The 19,311-nt window shown below is 44.3% G+C and overlaps 1 protein-coding gene across 1 annotated transcript in view; it reads left to right on the forward strand.

The window, feature by feature from the left end:
* The first annotated feature begins 6,196 nt into the window (after positions 1-6,196).
* LOC122923480 (calcium-activated chloride channel regulator 1-like) overlaps positions 6,197-19,311 on the forward strand; it is a 75,971-nt gene continuing 62,856 nt past the window's right edge. Inside the window, 3 exon segments of the mRNA XM_044274299.1 lie at positions 6,197-6,355; positions 14,787-14,924; positions 15,038-15,188. Coding sequence (XP_044130234.1) covers positions 6,197-6,355; positions 14,787-14,924; positions 15,038-15,188 — 448 coding nt within the window.

Here is a 19,311-nt window from a genome sequence, read left to right on the forward strand (position 1 = left end):
CTGATGAAACTAAGCCAAATGGATCCGTCCTGGAACACAATGTAAGTCAATGGGGACGGATCCGTTTTCACCGACACAATCTGGCACAATAGAACATGGATCCATCCTCCATTGACTTGCAATGGTGTTCAAGATGGATTCATCTTGGCTTATTAAAGATAACACAAACGGATCAGTTCTGAACGGATGCAAACGGTTGTATTATCTGAATGGATCCGTCTGTGCAGATCCATGACAGATCTGCACCAAACGCGAGTGTGAAAGTAGCCTAAATATTTATATGTATACTAGCAGAAGGACCCGGCTTCGCACGCGTATATTTCATCGTCGTAAAAAGATATCGATAGTTTTCCACATAACAATGACCTCTACAGTACCTGCCCCTTTAAAAATGACCTCCACAGTGCCCGCCCCTTTAGCAATGACCTTCACAGTGCACACACTGCCCCTTTAGCATTGACCGCCCCTTTAACAGTGACTTTCACAGTGACCGCCCCTTTAACTGTGACTTTCACAGGGACCGCCCCTTTAACAGTGACTTTCCCAGTGACTGCTCCTTTAACAGTGACTGCCCTTTTAACATTGACTTTCAAAGTGGCCACCCCTTTAACAGTGATCGCCCCTTTAACAGTGACTTGTACAGTGACCGCCCCTTTCCCAGTGTCTTTCCCAGTGACCGCCCCTTTAATAGTGACTGTCCCTTTAACAGTGACCGCCCCTTTAACATTGACTTTCACAGTGACCGCCCCTTTAAACAGTGACTTTCACAGTGAAAGCCCCTTTTAACAGTGACTTTCACAGTGACAGCCCCTTTAACAGTGACTTTCACAGTGACCTCCCCTTTACCAGTGTCTTTCCCAGTGACCGCCCCTTTAACAGTGACTGCCCTTTTAACATTGACTTTCACAGTGACAGCCCCTTTTAACAGTGACTTTCACAGTGACCGCCCCTTTTAACAGTGACTTTCTAAGTGACAGCCCCTTTAACAGTGACTTTCTAAGTGACAGCCCCTTTAACAGTGACTTTCTAAGTGACAGCCCCTTTAACAGTGACTTTCTAAGTGACAGCCCCTTTAACAGTGACTTTCTAAGTGACAGCCCCTTTAACAGTGACTTTCTAAGTGACAGCCCCTTTAACAGTGACTTTCTAAGTAACAGCACCTTTAACATGGACCTTCATAGAGCTTGTCCCTTTAATAACCGTGACCTCCACAGTGCCCGCCCATTTAATAACCGTGACCTCCAGTGTGCCCGCTCCTTTAATAACCGTGACCTCCACTGTGCCCGCCCCTTAAAGCAGTAAAGAAAAATGGCTGGGTTGTTATGGAAACCTGGAGTAAAACTGTGTTTGTGGTAGGGGCTGAGGTGTACATTGGCGTGGAGTCGGGAGGGATGCCTATCACCCTCCAAGATCTATCTGGCTGAACTGTGCCTGGAGCCAGTGCGGGGTAGGCCTGAATAAGTGGGCCACCCAAGAGAGTGGAATGAAAGAAAGAAGGGTCAGGAGGGTGGGGCATGAAGCAACCGTCCTCAGGGTGAGGACGCGTGAGAGAGATATAGTCAGCAGCCCCGCCCACAAATACAGGCTGTAACCAGCCTTAATACTTGTGGTAGGGGCTGAGGTGTACATTGGCGTGGAGTCGGGAGGGATGCCTATCACCCTCCAAGATCTATCTGGCTGAACTGTGCCTGGAGCCAGTGCGGAGTAGGCCTGAATAAGTGGGCAAGAAGACTACCCACGCTGTAGGAGGGAAATAGTTAATTGAACCGAACGACACGGGAGGTAACAAGGGCCTGAGTGATTCAGGCCGGAGCTGGGCTGTTAAATGACCTGAGCGATTCGGGAAGGCACTGGGTAGTTAGTGACGTGACGGTCCAGGTGACGGCGGAAGAGCAAGCTTGGGTGATCCAGGATGAGAGAGGCAACGTGGGCCTGGGCGATCCAGGATGAGAGAGGCAACGTGGGCCTGGGCGACCCAGGATGACTGAGGTAGAGCGGGCCTGGGTGATCCAGAATGACAGAGACAGAGCGAGCCTGGACAACCCGGAATAACTAAAACGGAGCGAGCCTTGGCGATCCAGGAAGGCAGAGGCAGAGCGAGCCTGGGCGATCCAGTATGACCGAGGTAGGGCGAGCCTAGGGGATCCTAGATGACGGAGGCAGAGCAAACCATGGCGAACCAGGATGACAGAGGCAGAGGGAGCCTGGGTGACGCCGAATTACAGAGACAGGGCGGGCCTGAGCGATCCAGGATGACAGGAGCAGAGCAAGCCTGGGCGATCCAGGAGCAGAGCAAGCCTGGGGATCCAGGGAGACAGGAGCGGAGCGAGCCTAGGCGATGCAGGGAGACAGGAGCGGAGCGAGCCTGGGCGATCCAGGGAGACAGGAGCAGAGCGAGCCTGGGCGATCCAGGACGACCGGAGCAGAGCGAGCCTGGGCGATCCAGGACGACAGGAGCAGAGCGAGCCTGGGCGATCCAGGACGACAGGAGCAGAGTGAGCCAGGGCGATCCAGGACGACAGGAGCAGAGCGAGCCTGGGCGATCCAGGATGACAGGAGCAGAGCGAGCCTGGGTGATCCAGGATGACAGGAGCAGAGCGAGCCTGGGCGATCCAGGATGACAGGAGCAGAGCGAGCCTGGGCGATCCAGGATGACAGGAGCAGAGGGGGCCTGGGCGATCCAGGATGACAGGAGCAGAGCGGGCCTGGGTGATCCAGGATGACAGGAGCAGAGCGAGCCTGGGTGATCCAGGACGACAGAACGAGCCAGGGCGATCCTGGATGACAGGGGTAGAGCGAGCCTGGGCGAACCAGGATGATAGAGACAGAGCGAGCCTGGGCCAGCCAGGATAACCGAAACAGAGAGAGCCTGGGCGATCCAGAAAGACAGAGGCAGAGCGAGCCTGGGCGATCCAGGACGACCGAGGCAGGGCGAGCCTGGATGATCCTGGATGGCAGAGGCAGAGCGAGCCTGGGCGATCCAGGATGACAGAGACCTCAGATGACGTGGGAGTGTGTCAAGAAGCAGGGAAGACAGACAAAAGGCGTATGCATGATACCTGAAGAATTCGGGAAGCTGATGAGCAGCTACCTGGCTGATCGGGAGGACTGAATATAAGACAGCACCGCAGCCCTGTTTGTTTTAAGAAAAGATTGCCCAAAATGGTACATTAGGAAACCGGAAAATGGCACGGCAACAAAACCCCACGACTAAAACAACATTCATGGAGTCAGCTACCCCAAAGGGGATAACCTGTGTTACATCTGGTAGCAGCAGTGGAAGGTGCAGTTTCTGGTTCCAGTCGAGGAGGCATAGAGCGATTGTGCAGCAATTGATAGGCACTTGTGGGAATAGGGGTCCACTGGAGGTTCGAACCTACTTAACCTGGGCCAGCGGTATCATAGACGATGGGAACCAGAACAGCAGTCCCAGACCCCGCAGCAGCGTCCGCAAGGCAGCACCTTAATGATCACACCGGTGTCTGGTCTCTCCGCTGCGTTCCTGAAGCTTCTTTTCTCTTCCCCTTTTTTATTTTCATTTTTTTACCAGAATGGAGAAACAGGCCGGTCAGCCCCGTGCCTGCCAACCATGGCTTCTCGGCTGGAATGTACTGCAAAATAAATGAAAAATGGAAAACAATACATTCAATTATACCTAATTACAGTTGTAGATACCCCCAGGTCCGGTGTACTAAAGAAGAACTTGTACCAATTAGATTTATTATTAACATTATTCTTAAACACCGCTTTAGGAGAGCAGGGAAGAGAAGGAAGATGCGGGACCGGAGGACCGGGCGGGGAGCAAGGAAGGATGACAGAGGCAGCGTGGGCCTGGGTGATCCGGGATGACAGAGGCAGAATGGGCCTGGGCGGACCAGGATGACAGAGGCAGAACGAGCCTGGGTGATCCAGGATGGCAGAGGCAGAACGAGCCTGGTCGATCCAGGATGACAGAGACAGGAACGAGCTTGGGCGATCCAGGATGACAGAGGCAGAACAAGCCTGGGTGATCCAGGATGACAGAGGCAGAATGAGCCTGGGCGATCCAGGATGACAAAGGCAGAACGGGCCTGGGCGATCCAGGAAGACAGAAACAGAATGAGCCTGGGCGATCCAGGATGACGGAGACAGAACGAGCCTGGGCAATCCAGGAAGACTACGGATGATGTGTGAGAGCGAGATAAGAAGCATGGAAAACAGACAAAAGATGTGTGCGTGATAGGAAGTCTGGATATAAGATGGCACTGCAGTCCTGTTCATGTTTGAAAAAAAAAAAAACTTATCAGCACCCAAGTATAGACAACAAGCAATAACCAGCACCCAGGTGTAACACGGCGGTGCCACACGCATGTGCACAGGAGGGCGGCAAGGGACAGCTTGTGCCAAACCTGAGCATGCGAGGACGGCACTACAGCGGTGCCAGACGCATGCGCCCAGGAGGGCGGCAGACACAGCCGCCAGACACGTGTGCACAGGAGGGTGGCACCACGCCACTGCGCCATAAACAAATGCACCGGGGCGGAAGACCTATGGTGTGATGCACAAGCACGGAAACAAGGGTAGAATTCCTTGTGGGGGGTGACCATGTGGACGGGTGGACTGGGGGACGGGGCCCCCCCGTCCCAAGTCGCAAAGTGGGCAGGAGACCCAGATGTAGGAGCAGGTATCGGCGTGCGTTCCACGCTGGAACGAACGCCGATCCGACCACAAGAAGCCCGGAACATGGGGGCCCAGACAGGATGCCTCTGTAATGAGGGACCCAGTGGGGACAGAGCTTACCTGCCCTGGAGTCGTCTGGCCTGAGTGAGAGATCCGGCGCGCGCTCCACGCTGGAACGCACGTCGAGCAGGTGACCATGGGCCCGGGCCCGGCCGCATTCCGGCGTGCGCTCCAAGCTGGAACGCACGCCGATCACATGACCGGAAGCCCAGGCCCGGCCGAGAAGCTCCGGCGCGCGCTCCCCGCCGGAACGCACGCCAGCCTGGGACAGCGCCCAAGCCAGAGGACGGATGAGACCCTGAGGAGGGGGTAACCCGCAGGCCGGACCCTACCCGTCCCGCCGTCGCAAGAGGGAGGTGTAGCGCTCGGGTCCGGAGTGCATATCGAGCCAGGAGGTGACCGCCGCTCGGAGGAGCCCCGGAAGTGACGCGCCGCGAACCGGAAGTGACGGGACGGACCGAGGAAGCAGGCATGAAGCAACCGTCCTCAGGGTGAGGACGCGGGAGAGAGATATAGTCAGCAGCCCCGCCCACAAATACAGGCTGTAACCAGCCTTAATACTTATCGCAGTTGGGATTTGAAGAGAAAGACTTGCAAGCTTCTATTTGGGGGGGGAGGTGCTCATTTATTGGTAATATCTCAGGAACGGTACGTCCTAGGGAGCTAAAACCTTTCCGGACACCTGATGTACCTGTGTACCAAATTTGGTGAAGATCGGTCCAGTCGTTTGGTCGCGCATAAAGAACGTCCAGACATCTAGACAGACAGACAGAAACTCATTTTTATATATATGAGATATATAAAAGCCAGAATGAGCTGCTGCTGATTGCTTTTATGATGAGGGCAAGAACGTCTTCAAGGTCCAATATAGTACACCATATACCATAAAAATTCTAATGCACCCCGGGTTAAAATGAGCTGGTTATTCTGGCTCCGTTGCAGAGCAGTTCAGAACATGTAGTACTGGACTGGACTGTAGATGCGCCACTAGACAATCAGTGCCTGCTCTCCTGCACTTCATTAACACAGGTGTTTTACAAGTAATGATCATTAAATGTTGAATATTACTTAAAGTTACCATGACCCAAGGAAGACCACTGTGCTTGTATCTAGAGAGACCATCAGATCATATGTTGTAGCTATGTATACTCTAATTAATCCCAAAATAACTATTTAACAGATATTTGAGTGGTTCCTGACTCTTCCTATGAACCAGAAACAACTTCAAATCTCATAAAATTAGTACGTGCTAGTACCTTTATTGTCTCAGGAAGGAAAAATAAGGAAACTTTCAATTTCTTCATTCAGCCAATGCTGATGACTCATCACAAATTACAAGGTCGTAAAGAGAATCATTTTCAAAATCCTCATAAAGAAAACCCACACACAATTATTGATAAGACATAAGAGTATATAAATGTTACATACGAGGAAATGTTCATATATCATGTTCATACAGTTGGCGTAATCGTTGACAATGGCCCCAAGAATTTATTTGGCATTCATTTTAGTTTTTCACATCTTTGCTAAAAGTGAGACTTCCATGGTAAAGCTAAATAATGGGGGATATGAAGATATAGTTATTGCTATTAATCCTAATGTCACGGAAGATCTGCAGATCATTAAGAATATTAAGGTAAGAATTGGAATTATTTTAAGCTTTAATGAATGATAAACATGATATTTTTTAACCTTAAAAAGCTGCTCATTTACCTTTCTTTGGTGTAGAAAGGAATTGGAGGACATTGTGTAAAAACAAAAAGAATCATATTGATTTGCTATTTGCAAATTAAGTATTTTCTCAATAGTGTCATGCAGTATCTAGTGATAAGCTCAGTGATTTCTTATCTGTGTTTTCTACTTTGTTGTAGTGCACTTGGACTAGCACAGGTGATGAACTGGGCTCCATATGCTGGGTACTGCATACTAGTTCAGTAGACACCATTAAAACTTAAAGGGGTTGTCTCACCTGGAATATTTGTGGCTTATCAATAGGAAATGCTACCAATGTCAGATAGGTGTGGGTACTACCTATGGGACCTGCCCATATCTCTAGAACGGAGTGCCAAAGTTAGGGAGAGTGCACGGCGCATTCATTTCCACCCTCCGTTCATTTCTGTGGGGGTGCCCAAAAATAGCTGAATGGCACATCAAATGGAATGGAGAGCACACCGTGCAAGCTCAGCCACTGCTCGATTCACTTCTATGGAATTGCTGGAAATAGCCAAGCTAACCAAGCTGACTTGGTGCACTCTCGTGCTCCATTAGAGCTTCATTCTAGAGTGTGGGTCCCACCTACCACATAACTGACATTGGTGGCATATCCTAGCAATATGCAACCAATGTTCCATGTGAGACAACCCCTTTAAAGGGAACCTGTCACCAAGATTTTGGGTATAGAGCTGAGGACATGGGTTACTAGATGGCCGCCAGCACATCCGCAATACCCAGTCCCCATAGCTCTGTGTGCTTTTATTGTGTAAAAAAAAAATATTTGATACATATGCAAATTAACATAAAAGAGTGATATCTTACTTGTGTGACCAGAGAAGAGTCATATTTTCAAGCTCTGACTCATCTCAGGTTAATTTGCATATGTATAAAATCGTTTTTTCTACACAATAAAAGCACACAGAGCTATAGGGACTGGTTACTGCGGATGTGCTAGTGGCCATCTAGCAACCCATGTCCTCAGCTCTATACCCAAAATCCAGATGACAGGTTCTCTTTAAGGACTTCTTCCGATCATGACTTGTCATTGCAGCAATTTGACAGGCAGACATCTTTGCAGCACACTTCCCACATGTTCCCCACCTTCTAAATAAACTTTCCTTCCATAGTAATCCAGACGGTAATAGTACCACTCTTGGTGTTCCCCTTTTGTGCCATCTATAGGCGCCACACTGTCAAAGTGCCAATTGAATTACCCTTCACACAGTATATTGCCCTCTTTTGACCTCTTTACTCAGTATTTATGTCCCCTTTTACTGTCTCACTCAGTACTCATGATCCCTTTCATGCCCCCACTCGTTAACATTGTTCCCATTTATGCCCTCCCTCAGTAATAATGTATCCCCTTATGCCCCCTGCAGCAGCAGTTACACCACCATTAATGGTGTCCCCTTTTGATGCCCCTCTCAGTAATGTCCTCACTTTTCCCTTCTACAGCAGAAGTGACACCATCATTAATAGTTCCCCCTTTGTACTCATTTAAAGGCGTTGTCCAGGTTCAGAGCTGAACCTGGACATACCTCTATTTTCACCCAGGCAGCCCCTCTGATATGAGCATTTCATGCTCCAATCCTCTCCTTTGCCCTGCGCTGAATCTCACATTACAGAGGTTTTTTAAGAGATCCGGTGACGTACTAGGCTCTCTATGGGGAAGTGTAGGCGAAGGCTTCCGCCTAGCAGTGGGTTCGATGATGTCACCAGCACTAATGAGTGGGCTTTAGCGCTGCCCTAGTCTGTAAATCTTGACCATCAGTGCTGGTGATGTCATCAAATGCACTGCTGGGCAGAAGCCTCCGCCTACCAGTGTAAAAACATAAACAAAAAAGCCCTTGCTGTATTGCGCAGGGCAAGGAAGAGCATCAGAGCATGAAATGCTCCGAAGCTAATATCCGGGGGGGAGCTGGAGGGGTGAAAATGAAATGTGGGTAGTCTGGGTTCAGCTCTGAACCCGGACAAACCCTTTAACCCTGATCCCACAGTGACTTGAGACCTCTTCCTCTGCATCTATAATATTTTATAGACTCTAGTGTGTGATCAAACTTCAACTGCTTTTAACAATGGAATGTGTAGCATGTCCCCAGAACAGCCATTCTGTTATTAAGCCCCTGTAGAGGTCTCATGCAGATAAAGTAGCCAGGATGATCAGAGACAGAAGGCTCACTTTTTAGACCAAACAATTCTTGTAGCTCAATTATGTATTTTAACACAAGATGTTGCTGTTAAATTCTACGGGGTGTGCAATATTGGATGGGGAATGTCCACATGGCAGGTGGCCTGGAAAATGTCTGGAAAGCCCTTTGTCATGGCATCAAGCCAGACCTCTGCTCTATCTCTGAGGGGACGCCCTCTGCGCACATAACCTTCTTCCTATTTTTTCACTCTTTAATCTCTTTTATTATCCTTGTAAATCTCTTATATTCAATAAATTCTCCACTTAACACTTTGCTGCCTGTGAAACAAGAGACTTTTGTTTCCAGAAGCGCGATTTACCATATGCAAGTCTCTTATCCATCTTAACCTAGAGAATTTGTTGTTTAGTTATAGATGACTGCCTTATTTTATGGGACAGCACTCAAGAGATACTGGAAAATTACTTGAGCGGCATTAACAACAATACCTAAAATGAGAACTAATATAGGAAATTTGCAGTTGTGAAATTTTTGCTTTTTGGATTTGAAAGCCCTTTAACGGATTGTCCAGTTTTATAGTAGTTTTGAACTAGCCTCTGGGGCGTTTTGTACATAGTAAAAAGAATCTCACCTGTTCCTGCCACTCTACTCTAGCACTGTGGCTCCATTCTACAATCTACTGGTTCTCGGCCTATAAGCTTCCGGATAGGGTTTAATAACCCCTTTAAGGAAAAACTGAAAATTATGCCAAAAATGTCTATTTTTCCTTTCTTATCAATTTGTTTTTCTAACTGTTATAAAAGATTGAAAGACAAAACATTTCAAAATTGTAAAATTTTTTAAGAAAGCAAAAAGTAAAAAAAATGTGTGTACATTTGTATATTTTACACACACAAAGTCCACTATACTATAGCTAAGGGCACTTTCACAGTAGCGTTTTTCTTTTCCGGCACTGATTTCCGTCATAGGGGCTCTATACCGGAAAAGAACTGATCAGTTTTATCCCCATGCATTCTGAATGGAGAGAAATCCGTTCAGGATGCATCAGGATGTCTTCAGTTCAGTCACTGAACGGCATTTTGGACAGGCGAAATACCATAGCATGCTGCGGTAGTATCTCCGTCAAATATTCCGGATCAGTTGCGGCATTAATTTACATTGAAATGTATTAGTACTGGATCCGACATTAAAAATACTGCAATGCCGGATCCGTCCTTCCGGCCTGCGCATGCGCAGACTGTTAAAAAAATATATAACGGATACGTTTCTCCGGATGACATCTGGAGAGACGGATACGTTCTTGCAATGCAATACATCCGGATCCGTCTACAAATGCTGTCCGTTTGCCTGCAGATTGCCGGATAACTCTGCCGCAAATGTGAAAGTAGCCTAAAAATAATATATATACAGTTGTGTTCAAAATTATTCAACCCCCAATGCTGTAAAGGGTTTTAGGGAATTTAGTGTACATTTGTAATTGTGTTCAGAATGAAATCTTACAAGGACTTTTTAAATAACCAAATGCAACTAAAATGACATCAATAGTTTTTGTAATACAGTATTAAATGTTTTTTTTGTGATTTCTTCTTTGACACAATTATTCAACCCCTTAAAGACTACCACTCTTAAGAACAGAGGTTCATTCAAGTGTTTTCAATCAGGTATTGAAAACACCTGTGGATGTCAAGGATCAGCAATCAAACACAATAAGCACCAATTAGGCAGATTTAAAAAGACTGTGATACTCAGCTCCTTCTAGACATTTACTGGTGTGTTTACAAACATGGTGAAGTCAAGAGAATGGTCCGAGACAAGAGAAGAGGTGATTTCTCTTCACAGGAAGGGCAATGGCTATAAGAAGATTGCAAAGATGTTAAACATACCAAGAGACACCATAGGAAGCATCATTTGCAAATTCAAGGCAAAGGGCACTGTTGAAACGCTACCTGGTCGTGGCAGAAAGAAGATGCTGACTTCAAATGCTGTGCGCTACCTGAAGCGCAAAGAGGAGAAAAGTCCCCGTGCGACTGCTGAGGAACTGAAAAAAGATTTGTCAGATGTGGGTACTGAAGTTTCAGATCAGACAATAAGGCGCACACTGTGTAATGAAGGCCTCCATGCCAGAACTCCCAGGCGCACCCCCTTGCTGTCTCCAAAGAATAAGAAGAGTCGACTGCAGTATGCCAAAAGTCATGTGGACAAACCACAAATGTTTTGGGATAGTGTTCTGTGGACTGATGAAACAAAATTAGAACTGTTTGGGCCCATGGATCAACGCTATGTTTGGAGGAGGAAGAACAAGGCCTATGAAGAAAAGAACACCTTGCCTACTGTGAAGCATGGCGGGGGGTCAATCATGCTTTGGGGCTGTTTTGCTTCTACAGGTACAGGGAAGCTTCAGCGTGTGCAAGGTACCATGAATTCTCTTCAGTACCAGGAGATATTGGATGAAAATGTGATGCAGTCCGTCACAAACCTGAGGCTTGGGAGACGTTGGACCTTTCAACAGGACAATGATCCCAAGCATACCTCCAAGTCCACTAGAGCATGGTTGCAGATTAAAGGCTGGAACATTTTGAAGTGGCCATCGCAGTCACCAGACTTAAATCCGATTGAGAACCTCTGGTGGGACTTAAAGAAAGAAGTTGCAGCGCGCAAGCCTAAAAATGTGACTTTACTGGAGGGTTTTGCCCATGAAGAATGGGCGAAGATACCCGTAGATCGCTGCAAGACACTTGTGTCAAGCTATGCTTCACATTTAAAAGCTGTTATAACTGGAAAAGGATGTTGTACTAAGTACTAAGATTGAATGTCACTTGGGGGTTGAATAAAACTGATAATGATGTGAGCACAGAAAAGACATTTGTGGTTATTTCATTATAAATGTTATGTTATATTTGTCTGACTTACAAGTGCCTCTTTGATTTAATTGTAAACAAGATGACTGAAATTATCAAAATCAATGTCAAACTGGCCAAAACACTCAATTTCAGTGGGGGTTGAATAATTTTGAACACAACTGTGTATATACAGTACAGACCAAAAGTTTGGACACACCTTCTCATTCAAAGAGTTTTCTTTATTTTCATGACTATGAAAATTGTAGATTCACACTGAAGGCATCAAAACTATGAATTAACACATGTGAAATTATACACATAACAAAAAAGTGTGAAACAACTGAAAATATGTCATATTCTAGGTTCTTCAAAGTAGCCACCTTTTGCTTTGATTACTGCTTTGCACACTCTTGGCATTCTCTTGATGAGCTTCAAGAGGTAGTCACCTGAAATGGTCTTCCAACAGTCTTGAAGGAGTTCCCAGAGATGCTTAGCACTTGTTGGCCCTTTTGCCTTCACTCTGCGGTCCAGCTCACCCCAAACCATCTCAATTGGGTTCAGGTCCGGTGACTGTGGAGGCCAGGTCATCTGGTGCAGCACCCCATCACTCTCCTTCATGGTCAAATAGCCCTTACACAGCCTGGAGGTGTGTTTGGGGTCATTGTCCTGTTGAAAAATAAATGATGGTCCAACTAAATGCAAACCGGATGGAATAGCATGCCGCTGCAAGATGCTGTGGTAGCCATGCTGGTTCAGTATGCCTTCAATTTTGAATAAATCCCCAACAGTGTCACCAGCAAAGCACCCCCACACCATCACACCTCCTCCTCCATGCTTCACGGTGGGAACCAGGCATGTAGAGTCCATCCGTTCACCTTTTCTGTGTCGTACAAAGACACTGTGGTTGGAACCAAAGATCTCAAATTTGGACTCATCAGACCAAAGCACAGATTTCCACTGGTCTAATGTCCATTCCTTGTGTTCTTTCGCCCAAACAAGTCTCTTCTGCTTGGTGCCTGTCCTTAGCAGTGGTTTCCTAGCAGATATTCTACCATGAAGGCCTGATTCACACAGTCTCCTCTTAACAGTTGTTCTAGAGATGTGTCTGCTGCTAGAACTCTGTGTGGCATTGACCTGGTCTCTAATCTGAGCTGCTGTTAACCTGCGATTTCTGAGGCTGGTGACTCGGATGAACTTATCCTCCGCAGCAGAGGTGACTCTTTGTCTTCCTTTCCTGGGGCGGTCCGCATGTGAGCCAGTTTCTTTGTAGCGCTTGATGGTTTTTGTAACTGCACTTGGGGACACTTTCAAAGTTTTCCCAATTTTTCGGACGTAATGATGGCCACTCGTTTTTCTTTACTTAGCTGCTTTTTTCTTTCCATAATACAAATTCTCACAGTCTATTCAGTAGGACTATCAACTGTGTATCCACCTGACTTCTCCACAACGCAACTGATGGTCCCAACCCCATTTATAAGGCAAGAAATCCCACTTATTAAACCTGACAGGGCACACCTGTGAAGTGAAAACCATTTCAGATGACTACCTCTTGAATCTCATCAAGAGAATGCCAAGAGTGTGCAAAGCAGTAATCAAAGCAAAAAGGTGGCTACTTTGAAGAACCTAGAATATGACATATTTTCAGTTGTTTCACACTTTTTTGTTATGTATATAATTCCACATGTGTTAATTCATAGTTTTGATGTCTTCAGTGAGAATCTACAATTTTCATAGTCATAAAAATTAAGAAAACTCTTTGAATGAGAAGGTGTGTCCAAACTATTGGTCTGTACTGTATATATATATTATTTTTTATTATTTTTTATAAACGATAAAGGGGGGAAATGTGTGTATGTATGTGTACTAAGTTTGCTATACAATTGCTAAGTCAAGAAACTATAGCTATACATTTTTTACTTTTTACATTTTTTGATTTATTAATTATGTTTTTACTTATTTATTTTTCATGACAAAGGTGAATTAAACTCTTCCTGCCACAGAGCAAGAAGGGGTTAATTTAAGGTCTTACGGCTCACAGTTAGGCCCCTTTTACATGAGTGAGTTCCATGCATTGGACTTTCAGCGTGAGTATGCAACAGCACCTGTCCTGACGTCCCAGCACCTTTCTGACCTCCCTTACAGTTCTGGAATGCCGTGCGCGGAATGTGCTGCGTGAAAGTCAGCCAAGCCCCGCTCCGGACAGCAGAGAGGGAGCATTAACATGATTGATAATGTTCCGTGCCTCTCTGTGACCTTTTTGCTACAAAATCACATGTGACAGCTTTATCTCACTGTGATTTTGTAGTAACAAGCTCACAGAGAGGCACGGAGAATTATCAATCATGTTATTGCTCCATGTCTCTGCTGTCCGGAGCAGGGCTTGGCTGTTTTTTACGCAGTGGATTCCGCGCACGGCATCCTCTCGTGTGAAAGAGCCCTAACACTGACATAATGCTGTCAGTGTTATACAATACATTCTAGAACTGTAGGGGTTACACAGCATCATAAATCATATAAATGCTATGTGATCCTATCAGTGCTGGGAGGTCAGGATGGGAGCTGCCGCATACTCACGCTGCATGTCCAATGCATGGAACTCGCTCGTCTGACAGGGGCCTTAATTTTATAGCCAGCAGGGGATATGCTCACATTAAGAAGAGAGCTCCCCTGCGACCTTATACACTTTACACTGTAATAGATTATTGTAGCAGAGAGCCCGCTTCTGCTGGTCTTAGAGTTCCTCAGAGATCCTTAATGTGACCACAGCTGTCTAATAAGAGACAGAAAAAAATGAAAAATTATATATATGTATATATACACAAAAATGCTTCAATAAACAAGACTACGAGACTTTCAGCAAACTGCAGGAACAAGCTATTTTGCAGAAATATTGCAAGTGCATAGAAGTCCTTTCTGTTCAGCCTCCTCCATCTTCAGCTACACACCGACTGGGTGCCAACAGTATAAAAATAGAGTTAGTTGTTTAGCTCATCCAACTTGATATCTACACTGGTGTCTCAATTTGTGGAAGTGCGCGGAGTAATGCCATCTCCTGAGAAATTACTCCATTAGGTAGAAAATATTCCAGTGCTTGGAAGTTTGATAAAAGCAAATTCTTGTATATTTATTAAAAAAGACAACCCGGTTAAAAATGCAAAAAGCTATGCATTTCGAAATTATGTGCATTGGCTCGAACAGGTCCACATAGGTTTGAAACACGTAGCTTTTATATTTTTTATTAGAGGACTGTGTGATTTTTTTATTATATACAAAAAAGAATTAGCTTTTATGAAATTCAGAATAAATGACAGATTGGAAACAAAATGAGTAATTATATGATATTTAATAATTTTTTTCCACCCCAAAGGATATGGTGGAAGAAGCTACAGGTGTTTTATTTGATGCCACAGAAAAAAAGTTCTACATACGAAGTGTGAAGATCTTGATTCCCAAGTCTTGGTCAAATAAGAACTATACGAGACCCAAAACAGAAACCTATGATGCGGTACAGTAAAATGCTGGATAATTTTTTTTTAAATGACTGGTGTGTTTTATATTTGTTTCATTATTTATCTGTGAATCTGCAAATATAATGTATTTGTGTGTTTGTAATGTTAGGCAGATATTATCATCGCTGAGCCTACCGTGCAGCATGCGAATGACCCTTATACCCAACAGTATAGAAAGTGTGGAGAACCAGGCGAATACATTCATCTTACACCAGATTTCATGACTGATGATTGGCTTATCTCAGTGTATGGCCCTCGAGGTAAAGAGATTTCTTTGCTTTCTTTTCTTTGATAAAATTATTATATATTATATCTTTTCACTTTTAATGTTGTTGAAGAGAATGTGTCACCATGAAATGCAGTGCAATCTGCAGGCAGAAAGTTGTAGAGCAAGAACCAATAAGGGTATATGCGCTTGAATAATAATAAAAAAACATTATAGTTACACCATAAACATGATTATATCATTTATTTATTTTTAACACATATTAACAACATGATTGGCATACACAAATAAATTAAAGTAAAAAATAACACAAATGTGGTGCTTCGGACGGCAGGATAAAAGTAAAGTGCAAAGTTGTAGAGCAAGAGCTGAGCAGATTATATACCGTATTTTTCAGCCTGTAAGACACACCTGACTATATGACGCACCCAGGTGTAGACATAAAAAAATTAGAAAAATATATGTTCTACCTTTTAATCCTTCCATGGTGGTTTAAGGAAGTGGAGGCTCATTCATTTTGGGGTCTAGCATAAAGGTTTTGGTCAGTTCCTGTTAACCTTAGTGTGTCATCTGTTGATTATTGTAACAAACTGCAATGGTGCATGTGGTCACCTCATTAAATGTGTCTTTACCCTAAGTAAATGCATCTCCTGTCATTTCTCTGCAGTGTCCTGCCATGCTTGTTCTGCCAGATTATTTACTTTTTAAGTTTACTCGCCATGATTATGGCATTATATAAATACACACATAGCATTGCAGTAAGCATATCTTACACACACAGCCGGCAGTACACAAATTATACAGACAGACACAGCTCTGCACTATGCATATTATACACACACATACAGACACATCACATAGAGCTTTGAAGCATGTATATTAGTAACACAGACACACAGCCGTACAGTACGCACATTATACACACAGCTCTACGGTACACGTATTATACACACACAGCAGTGCAGTATGCACATTAGACGCACAGCTTTGCAGCACACACATTACACATATACAGTATATACACACTCATACACAGAGCTGTGCTGCATGCACAGCCAACATACATACCGTACATACACATACATACAGCTCTGCTGCATACATAGCTGACAAACACAATTCTGCTGCATACACAGCTCTGTCTCTCACATACAAGCAATATTAATTCACATTTCTGTGCATCTACAACCACTGTATTTTTCTTCCCGGTCTGACCCCTCTTAGTTATGAGATCATGATCCGAAAAGCTCTGTATTAGTGCACTGCTGGATCATTAAAGAGGTTGCCCAAGATTTTCATATTGCCATATTTAGTTTAGGTTATCAATTTGAGATGGCGCGGATCTGACCCCTTGCATCTATGCCAATCAGCTGTTTGAGGAGGTTGCAGCACCCTGTCTAGCACTGCTGCCTTTTCCTAGATCAGTGACATTACATTTATTAGTCTGTAGCCTAGGTGCAGCTCCGTCCCATTTAGGTGAATGGGCAGAGCTGTAATACAAAGCATAGCCGCAATATGTTTGATGGCAGTGTGCTTGGTATGCTGTAAGGAGGCTACAGCACTCACCTGAGCGCCGCCTCTTCAAACAGCAGATTAGCAGTAGTGCTAGGTGTTGGACCTCCACTGGTCTGATATTGATCACCTATTCATTGATTTCACCATCTCAGAAAACCCATTTAAGGAAGCAGTCAGGGAGGTCTAACACTACTGGACTGTGGCAGGCGCAGCACTATGAAGTGCCTTTTGCGCTGTGGCATTAGAAGAATTTTGATATCTCTGACTTTTAGTCTAACCAGACTGTCTGTAACTCTGTAATTCCTCTAGCGTCGTTCTATGGAAACAGTGGGTTTAAAGAGCACACCAAATAGTTTAAATAACTTCTTTATTAACGTCAACTTTTCTTCATATTTAACACTGCCACCTCCGCAGCAGATAGTCCATGTACAAAACACGTGTTGCATAAAGATTCATAAAATGGCGGTATGCATAAGATGGTGGCTCAAGTGTTCGTTCTTGTCATTCAACATAAAATAGTGGATATATATCTCTCTTGAGTATCTGTACTCTCACTTTAAGTTATTTAGGCACTTTATGATCTCTCTGAGAAATATATATGAGGTCGAACTAATAGTTCACTTGCAGTATGTAGTTAGCAGTGACTATTTGCAGATTGGTTGAGTATGATCTGGTAAGGTTGTATGCAATTTGGATTGCAATATGTTTGTATGGTATTTGTAGTAGTTCACAGTTTGCAACTCTAATGGCTATGGAACATCTTAAGGCATTGATCAATGCGTCAGTTGACATATCCTCTAACATTTTCCAGGTGCATTGCACTGGAGCTCAGACATTTAAATATTAGTCCATATCTCTTGTACTCTTTGCGGTTCTGTTTGGTGAGGAATGGGCCAAAACAATCCATTCCACTATAAAGAAATGGTGGTGATGGGTTTACACGATCTGCAGGTAAATCTGCCATTCTTTGTTCTTCTGTAGGTCTACGTGCCTTTCTGCAGACTACACATTATAACTTTGCTTCCTTTCACAATTCAGTAACCACCTTCTCTCAAACAGCTTTGGGTAAAGCTTCTTCCTTGATGCAAGGATATGTTGTGGTAGTGATCAATAATCAATTTCGTAAAGGTAGAGTTTTTGGGTAGAATTGCTGGATGCTTCACTCTGCTAGGTAACAATGCATTTTCCAGTCTCTCTCCCACCTTCAGTATACCATGCTGCAGAACAAGATTAAGCTTGTACAATGGGTGTTTGGAAGCATTTTAGGTTCTTGACTAATTCACTGTAGAATCTCTGTTGAATGAGTCTTATGACTGTTTCTTTAGTTTTCATTCTTTCTTCTACATTCAACAATTCCTTCTTTCTGATTCCCTTTGCCAAATGTTGAATTCGAGCTACTACGTTTATGACTGTATTCCATTTTGAACATGTGGCTAGTCTTTCAAGTATGTCATCTTGACACTTGGAATCAGTGCTCAATGTTTGTACAACTTTTACTTCTGGATCACCCATAGATAATTGCTTGTAACCTTTACTGGGCGTGATTTCCTTTTCCCGAAGGACCGGTGAACCAGTTAGAATTTTTAAATTCTGTTACATTCAGGCCTCCTGAAGCATGATCTGCTGGGTTATGCTTTGTGTCAATGTGATGCCAATGTTCCGGATTTGTTATTTCCTGAATTTTCTCAACTCTGTTGGCGACAAAGATATGGAATGTTCGAACTTCGTAGTTTATGTATCCTAGGACAACTTGTGAGTCTGTCCAAAAATATTCTACATCTATTTTCAATTCCAATTCTTCTCTCAGAAACTTGCTTACTGATGCTGAAACAACTGCTGCTGTCAGTTCAAGTCTTGGTATTGTCTGAATATTGATAGGTGCAACTCTGGCCTTCCCAATAACCAGGGCATAGTGTATCTTTCCTTCTCCTATTACTCTGATGTAGGAGCACTGACCATAACCATAACTACTGGCATCTGAAAAATGATGAAGTTCAATTTTTTTGTATATTCCGAAATAATGAGGTACAAAACATCTGGGTATCCGAACTTCTCTCAAGTTTTGCAAGTTTCTTATCCAACTCTCCCACCTTGACCTCAATTTTCTTAGGTATGGGCTTATCCCATCCCAACTTCTGCTTCCATAATTCTTGCAGTATTTCTTTTTCTCTGAGGATTACTGGGGCCAAGAATCCTAATGGATCAAATATAGAAGCCAGTGTGGAAAGAATGGTTCATCTAGTTGCAAATTTTCTCTTCAATCTACACACCCCTGTTAAAATGTCAGACTTCTGTGATGTAAAAAAATGAGACAAAGATAAATAATTTTAGAACTTTCGACCTTTAATGTGACCTATAAACTTTACAACTCAATTGAAAAACAAACTGAAATCGTTTAGGTAGAGGGAAGAAAAAAATAAAAATAAAATATGGTTGCATAAGCGTGCACACCCTTAAACTAATACTTTGTTAAAGCACCTTTTGATTTTATTACAGCACTCAGTCTTTTTGGGTATGAGTCTATCAGCATGGCACATTTTGACTTGGCAAGATTTGCCCACTCTTCTTTACAAAAACACTCCAAATCTGTCAGATTGCGAGGGCACCTCCTGTGCACAAGCCCTCTTCAGATCACCCCACAG

The sequence above is a fragment of the Bufo gargarizans genome, unplaced genomic scaffold (genome assembly GCF_014858855.1).
Source record: "Bufo gargarizans isolate SCDJY-AF-19 unplaced genomic scaffold, ASM1485885v1 original_scaffold_1640_pilon, whole genome shotgun sequence".
Classification (NCBI taxonomy): domain Eukaryota; kingdom Metazoa; phylum Chordata; class Amphibia; order Anura; family Bufonidae; genus Bufo; species Bufo gargarizans.